Source organism: Salvelinus sp. IW2-2015, unplaced genomic scaffold, assembly GCF_002910315.2.
Source record: "Salvelinus sp. IW2-2015 unplaced genomic scaffold, ASM291031v2 Un_scaffold1586, whole genome shotgun sequence".
Lineage (NCBI taxonomy): Eukaryota > Metazoa > Chordata > Actinopteri > Salmoniformes > Salmonidae > Salvelinus > Salvelinus sp. IW2-2015.
The window spans coordinates 171380-181978 of NW_019943010.1; the positions used below are offsets into that span (position 1 = coordinate 171380).

The window sequence follows — 10599 nt, forward strand, 5'->3', positions numbered from 1 at the left end:
TCTTCAGAGTGGCTGGTTCCCACTGCNCTTCTCTGGATCCTCTTCAGAGTGGCTGGTTCCCACTGCCTTCTCTGGATCCTCTTCAGAGTGGCTGGTTCCCACTGACTTCTCTGGAACCTCTTCTGAGTGGTCGTCATTCCCAGGGCTCAGCCCACATTGAGGCATGTGGATGTGATGTCTGTGTTGAGGATCAGCTGTGATACCTCCAATGGAGCAGACAGATCTGGTCTCAGGGTCTCTATTGGCTTTGCATTGGTCTAGATATGGGAATGTTAGGGAAAACAAAGGAGATGAAAGAAGGCAAAGTCAATGGTCGTAGAGGTATGGAGAGCCGGGTTATGACAAAACCTTGTCTATTTCAAATCTTCTCTCATTGATTGAGACGGGTGGGCGTGACGCATGTCATGATGACACTCACCTGTTTCGAACAATGAGAGAAGATTTGAAATAGACAAGATGACGTCGTACACATTGTTGGATTACCTCATGGAGCAAAAACATYTTTTTTTTTYAATAATGGAGCATTTTCTATATTCAAACGCACCTCCTGCAACTGGACATGGATATTTTAGATGATACGTTTGGCCGAATCGAGAACGAAGATGGTATCGCCAAGATAAGGTTGGTCGAAAATCCTCTGTGCTACACCAAACAGTACCTAATCTGTCACTCCCACTCACCAGACTAAATCACATTATCTGGTGTAACAATCTGTAGCTATGAAACCGAAAAGCAACGTCGGGCGAAGTGACAGATTTCCCACAGGGCACAGACGTCATTTCAACATCTAGTTTTGATTTTAATCTGGTTGAGTTGTCAACTAACTTGAATTCAACGTGATATCTGTCACGCCCTGACCTTAGAGAACCTTATTTATTCTCTATGTTGGGTCAGGGTGTGACTCGGGTGGGAAAATCTATGCTTTCTATTTCTTTGTTGTTTTGCCAGTGTGGTTCCCAATCAGAGGCAGCTGTCTATCGTTGTCTCTGATTGGGGATCATATATAAGTTGTGATTTTCCGTTTGAGTTTTGTGGGGTGTTATTTTCTGTTTAGTGTCTGTGCCTGACGGAACTGTTCGCTTTCGTTTTTGGATATGTTATTTTTYTTTGAGTGTTTCTTGTAATAAATATCATGAACACTTCCCACGCTGCGCTTTGGTCCACTCTTCCTTCCACCGACYACGAGCGTTACAATATCAATAAAACATTTCACAATGTAATTGGATTTAGGTTCAAAGTTGGGTGAAAAAACATGAAATTCCTTGTAAATCCAATCCGTTTTTGGCATAGATTGAACATCYTCACATTTCATTTTTGGTTGAAATGACGTAGAAACAACGTAGATGCAACCAGTTTCTGCCCAGTGGGATGTTTTAGTCACAACTTAACATAATGAATAGTGTTTGACCTGAAATCATCATTTGATCCTGAGAGATTAAATCCAACTTAAAGGAGTAAAAGCAAAATAAAAACACCATAGTATTACTTAAAGATGTGGGCTTACCTTTATAACATTTCTTGTATATAAGAAATACTCCAACAACAAACAAAACTAAGGCCAGGACATCAAAAGCTGCTAGTATGGGGATCCATGGAATCCCTATAACACACATGTAAACACAAACACATGCCAGATTTATCTGTGACTGTCTCTTTGTTTCTCTCTACTCACAAACCTGCATAGTTCTCCCATCTGATATACAACAAAAGTCCCTTGCGTTCTTATCATGGGGACGTTTGGAGAGAGCTGCATATAGGGTTTGTTTATAAGAAAAGTAAAAAGAACCAGAAKCAGAAATGTCTTTAAAAYGTGTGGACTAACCAAGGTTCCTGTTCAGCACTTTAACAGCACATGACACAGTCGTTGGCAACCTTTTTGTGTTTGAACCTTTGACATGTTTTGCTCCCGAGTGGCGCAGCGGTMTAAAGCACTGCATCTCAGTGCAAGAGCCGTCACTACAGTCCCTGGTTCGAATCCAGGCTGTATCACATCCGGCCATTATTGGAAGTCCCATAGGGCGGCCCAGCGTCGTCCTGGTTTGGCTAGGGGTAGGCCGTCATTGTAAATAAGAATTTGCTCTTAATTGACTTGCCTAGTTAAATAAAGATMACATTTTTTAAATGTGTTACATCCCCGTCTTTAGCTAGTACCTAAAAAGAGGTCCCGATCCATCATTGGATCACAAGTCCCGACCTTCCATTTAGGAAACAATGACTTTACAACGAATTTCACTCTCMGKTGAAAGGTCTGTATTTTTCCACCAATCATACACCCCGCTGAGCTGCTTGGTCAGCTGTCTGATAGTGATTTCTCCAGTCGTGATGTTCAAGGATGTCTTTCCTTTAAAATCACGAAATTCCCATATCCCGGCAGTGTCCCATTCCACCGCCTTATTTACACCATGTTTCCACAGGATCTCCTGTAAAACTCCACCACGGATCCCAGGGTTGATGATGACGTTCCTTTGTGATGARYTAACGTATTGGTGAAGCTGCAGCTGCTATGGGAAAAGAGCAGAGTTACACCCTTAGAAATAGAATCATAATTCCGGTAGGTCTACTTAAATTCTATTTATATGGTTGCATCATCACTCTTAACATGCCATAGCCTTTAGTCGAGTATTAACATCTTGTCCTACCCAGTAATAACAGCCCAGTATACATTCAGCTGTGAAGTAGGCCTACCGTTCACATTTAAAATACACAATGGCACAGTCAATATAGTTCACATGCTCTTATAATGCACACCCTTAACTCAGCTCAATAGTCTGCACCCTAACAAACATTAATGAAAAACTGTCGCCCGCTGGATGGCTGTGTCAAAACATACACTGCTCCAAAAAATAAAGGGAACACTTAAACAACACAATGTAACTCAAAGTCAATCACACTTCTGTGAAATCAAACTGTCCACTTAGGAAGCAACACTGATTGACAATACATTTCACATGCTGTTGTGCAAATGGAATAGACAACAGGTGGAAATTATAGGCAATTAGCAAGACACCCCCAATAAAGGAGTGGTTCTGCAGGTGGTGACCACAGACCACTTCTCAGTTCCTATGCTTCCTGGCTGATGTTTTGGTCACTTTTGAATGCTGGCGGTGCTTTCACTCTAGTGGTAGCATGAGACGGAGTCTACAACCCACACAAATGGCTCAGGTAGTGCAGCTCTGTCTCTTATACACATCTAGATGTGTATAAGAGACAGACCAGGAGACAGGCCAGTACATCAGGAGACGTGGAGGAGGCCGTAGGAGGGCAACAACCCAGCAGCAGGACCGCTACCTCCGCCTTTGTGCAAGGAGGAGCAGGAGGAGCACTGCCAGAGCCCTGCAAAATGACCTCCAGCAGGCCACAAATGTGCATGTGTCTGCTCAAACGGTCAGAAACAGACTCCATGAGGGTGGTATGAGGGCCCGACGTCCACAGGTGGGGGTTGTGCTTACAGCCCAACACCGTGCAGGACGTTTGGCATTTGCCAGAGAACACCAAGATTGGCAAATTCGCCACTGGCGCCCTGTGCTCTTCACAGATGAAAGCAGGTTCACACTGAGCACATGTGACAGACGTGACAGAGTCTGGAGCCTGTCTCTTATACACATCTAGATGTGTATAAGAGACAGGAGCACATGTGACAGACGTGACAGAGTCTGGAGACGCCGTGGAGAACGTTCTGCTGCCTGCAACATCCTCCAGCATGACCGGTTTGGCGGTGGGTCAGTCATGGTGTGGGGTGGCATTTCTTTGMGGGGCCGCACAGCCCTCCATGTGCTCGCCAGAGGTAGCCTGACTGCCATTAGGTACCGAGATGAGATCCTCAGACCCCTTGTGAGACCATATGCTGGTGCGGTTGGCCCTGGGTTCCTCCTAATGCAAGACAATGCTAGACCTCATGTGGCTGGAGTGTGTCAGCAGTTCCTGCAAGAGGAAGGCATTGATGCTATGGACTGGCCCGCCCGTTCCCCAGACCTGAATCCAATTGAGCACATCTGGGACATCATGTCTCGCTCCATCCACCAACTTTTGGGAGGTCATACAGGCACGTCATGAGGTCATGAGGAGTTGTAGGGAGGTCATACAGGCACGTGGAGGCCGCACACACTACTGAGCCTCATTTTGACTTGTTTTAAGGACATTACATTAAAGTTGGATCAGCCTGTCGTGTGGTTTTCCACTTTAATTTTGAGTGTGACTCCAAATCCCTGACCTCCATGGGTTGATAAATTTGATTTCCAATGATAATTTTTGTGTGATTTTGTTGTCAGCACATTCAACTATGTAAAGAAAAAAGTATTTAATAAGAATATTTATTTCATTCAGATCTAGGATGTGTTATTTTAGTGTTCCCTTTATTTTTTTGAGCAGTGTATATTMTCAGTTAACACTAGACTGAAATCTCCTCTTTGTTTCACTTGAGTGCGTCTAGACTATAATTATGAATACCTGCGGGAAATATAGTCACTTACCATTCATTAATTATCTGCCACAAATGCAACAGGAGATGGTGACTAATACTATTACAGTTGGAATTGATCGTCCTTGGTCAGCCATATCCCACAAGTGAGTTCCATGAAGTCAAAGTGATAGGGTTATTTCTTCTTTTTTATACYGGCCTACGCCTCAGGCATTATTGAAAGTCGGGACAAAATAAACATTCTCACAACTTTTTAAAAATATTAACATTTGAAATATGTCTTATTTTTATAGAGCAAAGTATCAGCCCTCACACCATGTAAAGGATCAAAGCTCTTAATTAAAAAAAATAATCATAAAATGCACTTAAAAATACAAAATGTATGTTGGTATAAAAAATTTACTGTATACTGTACCAACACAATACATTATGTTGATGTGCTATAATACAGTGGTGAAAAAGTACCCAATTGTCATACTTGAGTAAAAGTAAAGATACTTTAATAGAAAATGACTAAAGTAAAAGTCTATAGATAATTGGTTTTAAATAGACTTGAAATAATTTTGTCTAAATATAAGAGAAACAAAGCATCCCCGTACAGAGCCTAACATTTTTGTTTAACAAACTATTTCAACAAGTGCTTTTCAACTGGTTTCTCCTGGTACAGAGGCTGTAGCTGTACTGGTCTCTGTTGGAGTATCTGAGCTACTCTCTATTGCTCTACAAGTTGTATCTGAACTGGTGTCTACTGGTCCAGAGGTTGCACCTGAACTGGACTTTCCTGGATTGGATAGTGTACCACTGTCCATCTTTGGACTAAATGCTGTGGCTCTGAGACCAGCTGACAATCCTGGACTGCTTCTATCAGGAGTGTCTGTACTGTCTGACACTGAGCTAGTGGGTCTCCTCAGACCTGATAGGCCAGGTGTTCCTCCCTCTCTGTCTACCTGACCACTGCACCTCTGGGTTTTCATTGTCTTCACTACGCTTCCTTGTTCTACACCCATCTGGTTGCTATGTCTTATAGATGATGGTTTTGGGGCGAGAGGTGGTCGGGGGGCTTTGCGGGGGAGTGTTTGTTTGGGAGAAGTTGGGCTCTTTCCTTCCTCTCCCTTCCCTCCTTTCTGTGTCTCCTCTCCTTTCTTCCACCTGTCTTCTTCCTCTCCTTTCATCTGCTCTTCTTCATTATTTTCCATCTCTCTCTCCTGTCCCTTTTTTTCTCCTCCATCACCTCTCCTACCTGTCTCTTCTTGTCCCTCTCCCTCCACTCTCACTGAATCATCTCCTACTACCTTCTCTTTCTCAATGTGTTCTCCCTCCTCTCTTGTCCCCGCCTCCTTTCCTCCACTCTCCTCCCCTGTGTCTAAGGTTTTCTGGGACATAAGCTGTCCATCTCCATCTCCCTCTGTGCCATAACCACTCATGCTTTGGTCAGGTCCTCTCCCATGATGCTCTCTGCTATGCTGTGTCTCCAGAATCTGTGGGTACGGTGAATTATAGTTAAGGCTGCTCCGAGGTGGCTTCGGAGGAGCAGTTTGGCCGGTATCCTCGGTAATACTCCCCAAGGTAACGTTCATGTTCTGTTTGGATCCTGCGTTCTGCTCTTTTTCTTCCCTCTGTCTCTTTTCGGACTCCCCACCCCACTCCTGATTCTGGTTGTTCAGTTTGAACGGGATATTACTCACAATAACATCTGAATCAGTGGATCCTGCCTTGTCTAGTAATGGTTTCTTCTCTCCCTCTCCCTCTCCCTCTCCCTCTCCCTCTCCAGTTTTCACAGCCTTGCTGGTCTGGTTGATTCGATTGACCCTGTCCTTTACACTTGTGTTCCAAGTAAGTTCTTCATCTAGTATAGCTTCTTCATCTTCATCTAGCTTTTTCTCCTCTTCCCCAATCTCTGCCTGGCTGATTGCCACCGCCTTCTCTCGATCCTCTTCAAGATGGCTGGCATTCCCTGTMCTCCYCAAATCTAGAGGAACAGGGATGTCATGACCGGATTGGAAAGTATCAGCTGTGGTGTCACCAAGGGAGCCGACAGATCTTGATTGAGCCACAGAATTAGCTTGGCCTTAGTTACAAAAACAAGGGAGAGGAAAGAAGGGAAGTCAGTGGGTACGCTGGTATGGAGCGACTAGAGGGCTTAGAAAGAAAGGGAAATACAAGTTCGGACAAAGTGACAGATTTTCTTCAGTTGATTATGAGTCTAAACCGAACACAGTGAATCAGCACCATGTCAATACAACTTTAAGGAGACTCCTAATAAAGAACCTTGTTACAAGGTATTACTGTACTTATTTTAAAAACTGGGCTTACCTTTGGAACGCTTCTTGATGAGCCAGACCACAACAGCAACCACAACAGCAACCACAACAGCAACCAACAGCAAGACACCTACACCAATACCAATGTAGATCTCAGGATTACCTGTCACACACACATACAGACAGAAACACACAGGTCAGGTCACATGGTCAGTGGAAACTGAACAAAGGAATTCTCATTCCTTTATCAACAGCATTGAAATACATGATTTAAAACTTGACTAAATATTCCAAAAGAATGGTATTCACTTCACAAAACCCAAACCTTCTATATCTCGGCTATCTCTCTTGGCCAGGCAGTCGTTGCTGTTGTAGGTCTGTGTCTTCTCACTGACTGGGTTCCTGGCCTCACAGCTGTAGCTGTCTGACTCTGGGGATGTGGTGTTGTAGTGCTGTCCACTCTGCTCSTGGCTCCACATCTCCCCCTGGTGGTCAGGCCAAGACCAGCGGTACWCCACCAGTGGACCCTCAGCACTGCAGAAAAGTGTTGCCACGGTACCGTTCAATTCACAGGTGACTTCAGGTTGTGATACTGGGTCTGTGGATGGAAATGGAGGAGTATGTCACATAGCAGAGGACATGTGGTGGTGCACATACACTGTACACACACACACAATGTACACACACACACAGTACACCCCCCCCACACACACTGTACACACTGTACACCCACACACACTATACACACTGTACACCCACACACACTGTCTCTCTCTCTTTACAATGTGTTTGTGTTCCCAGTCTCTCTGTTAGCTTAGTGACAACTGTTTTTACTGAAAGTCTTGCACAATCATGGAAATGTCGACATTATTTCCTCCCTCTCTCTCTCTCTCTCTCTCTCGCTATCTCTCCACAAACCGGAATGGCTGGTTCTAGGTAAGGGCATCTGATGTGATTGCTATCACCCTGGAATTCTTATCATGGGGACTTGTGGAGAGCGCGGCATAGGTTTAGTTTATGTTTGAGAAATTAAATCAAAACAAAACCAGAAACTAAATGTTTTCAAAAGTGAGCAGCTCTTCAACAGTACTTATCATACTACAACAAGCCAGTGGTTGCCAACCAAGTGACTTTATGACCCAAACGTCGGTCCTGATTCATCCTTTAGGAAACCCTGACTCACCAATGACTTCCACTCTCTGCTGAAAGGTCAGTATTTTCCCACCAATCATACACTCTGCCTCATACACCCCACTGAACTGCTTGGTCAGCTGTCTGATAGTGATTTCTCCTGTTGTACTGTTCAATGATGTCCTCCCTTTAAAATCACGAAATTCCCATATCCTGGCAGTGTTCCATTCCACCGCCTTATTTACACCATGTTTCCACAGGATCTCCTGTAAAACTCCACCAGGGATCCCAGGGTTGATAATGACATTGCCGTTTGTGATGACATAACGGGTGGTGGACGGTCCAGCTGCTATGGGATGAGAACAGAGTTACACCAGTTAACATGACATAGTCACATTGCCCTCATACGGTATAAATGGGCTGAGTTATTGTAGGGAACAATGTTATTACCCTGTAATACAACAGTCTTCCCCCTAGTTTATTTTCTAGACAGTGCACAATGGCCCCAAAAGCAACACCTGGCACAAAATGCAGTAACTAAAACCCAAAATATTATAGGGCGGGGAAACAGAAGGTGTGGGGAATAGATGGTGGGTAAACTCMAGCTAGGCTAGTAATTAGCCTAAATTCAGTTGTAGTATTTTRCAGTGGTATAAAGTACTTAAGTAAAACTACTTTAATGTACTACTTAAGTCATTTTGGGGGGTATCTGTACTTTACTATTAATATTTTGACAACTTTTACTTTTACATTCCTAAATAAAATAATGTAAAAATTACACCATACATTTTCCCTGACACCCAAAAGTACTTGTTACATTTTGAATGCTTAGCAGACAGGAAAATGGGTCAATTCAAACACATCAAGAGAACATCKCTGGTCATCCCTACTGCCTCTGATCTGGCTCACTTAACACAAACGCTTCCTTTGTAAATGATGTCTGAGTGTTGAAGTGTGCCCCTGGCCAAACACAAATGCTTCCTTAATATAAGGAATGTGAAATTATATATACTTTTACTTTTGATACTTAAGTATATTTAAAACCAAATACTTTTAGACTTTTACTCATGTAGTATTTTACTGGGTAACTTTCACTTTTACTTGTGCAATTTTCTACTAAGGTATCTTTACTTTTACTCAAGTATGACAAGTATGTACTCTTTCCACCACTGGTATTTTGAATAACTTTTTATGTCAACAAAAGAAAATACTTTCATAAGCAAAAGCAATAGAAAAAGGCTAACAATACCAAATGTATTCCTAGGACAATCCATCAAGGGATTTTTCTAGGACAGGAGWGTAGTGAAGGAGCGTCGATTATGGATCAGCGCGTCCAAACAAGTGGTCTCACTAGACTGAAATCTCAGCTTTCTGTAATTGTGTCTCGATTTATAAATAGTCTACTAGTCCGAAGAAATACATTCACTTACCARTGACGAATTGTCCGCCATAAATGCAACAGAATATAGTGACTAGGCCTATTATACTGGGAGTTGATATTCCTTGGTCAGCCATCGCCCGCAGGTGCGATCCATATGAAAGTGAAAGTATTGTTCTTTCTTTCTTTTGAGGACTATTATGGTTTTGTCGTGTGTGTGGATGCGCACATGGAATGTAGTCGACCACGGTGGCCTGCTGAAGTCATCCGAGGTCAAAGAAAGGACATTTGGATGAAAAAAACTCTCTTTGACTGGCTAACATTAGAAAAACGTGCAACAATTCGCAGTTGGGCGGGGGGGGCAATTGGAATTTCCAAAGTGCAGGTGATGCAACTAACTTTATTGAACACTAGATGTCAGCGTAGTTCTACAATCCATGAAAACTGTAGTTCACTGGCTTGCTCCATTCAAAATTCAAGACCAATCACCTACACCTGGATACTTCTGMTAGATTGAGGAAAGGAAAGGTATCAACACGTTCTGCCATATTGCTTTAATTTGTCCAATCCTTTCAGATGTGCTCTCCAGTAGGTATAAAGGGCTCAGTTTGGAATTGGTAAGTGATTACAGTGTATGAGCGTGCCACTCCTAAGTACAGACCCAGGGTCAGTTTTGTATGACGTTATGTTGAGAATGGAAAAGCTGATCAGGACGTGCCTGAGAAAATGCCTGTGTTGATACTGATGAGAAGATGAGGAGTTTGTTTGAAGCTTATTTTAAGATATGGCATCTCTGCACTGCTGAGGGAGTAGATACATWCATGGCCTGCTGGTTGGATCATTTCCTCCTCTGAGACACACACACACACAATAGTAATTGTTGGATCAGTTATTTGAGGAGAGGATGTCTATTGATTTTAAATAGCATGCGTTTCATTTAAATGATCATCCAATAGGGTCAATCTGGTKAATTAAAAAGGTCTTACCCATTGATGGTCACATTCATGGATTGCTATTGAATCTTTACATTTGATCACAATTGATTTGAGCAATATTAGGAAGAAAATGAACAATGACGTGGCTAACTATAATGTCTTTGAAAATGTCTCTTCTGAGGTGCCTTCATTGCGTGTCCTCTTGTAAAAGTAACAGTGTCATCTGCTTTAAAAAACTTTCTTTGCACAATTTGGCGTTGCAATTTCGTCTCATTATTGGAATGTTATGTATMGATGTTGTAAATGCTATTGAGATATTTTAAGATAATTATGTGGTACAATGCATATTAAATATTAAAACTATTAAAGTAATAGGTCTACAATGTCTCCAATCTTGTTTTGTATGTGGGAGAGACCAGGCTCTCAGAACTCTTCATTTTGACAGGTGTTAATGCAGCAGGACAGTAATCATTGAGG

At 42.7% G+C, this 10599-nt stretch overlaps 1 protein-coding gene across 2 annotated transcripts; it reads right to left on the reverse strand.

Moving 5' to 3' along the window:
- Nucleotides 1-4771: 4771 nt before the first annotated feature.
- LOC112071330 (non-muscle caldesmon-like) lies at nt 4772-9554 on the reverse strand. Of its 2 annotated transcripts, none has more exons than XM_070439351.1 (5): nt 9240-9554; nt 7862-8158; nt 7004-7276; nt 6731-6841; nt 4772-6386 (listed from the first exon to the last, which is right to left on the reverse strand). In XM_070439351.1, exons 1-5 carry the CDS (start codon nt 9322-9324, stop codon nt 5062-5064), a joined length of 2091 nt encoding a protein of 696 aa, XP_070295452.1. In that variant the 5' UTR covers nt 9325-9554; the 3' UTR covers nt 4772-5061. The 2 variants fall into 2 exon arrangements, with proteins under 2 accessions (XP_070295452.1, XP_023994554.1); XM_024138786.2 differs by having other exon boundaries at nt 4772-6485; nt 9240-9553.
- Between the last annotated feature and the right edge of the window lie 1045 nt (nt 9555-10599).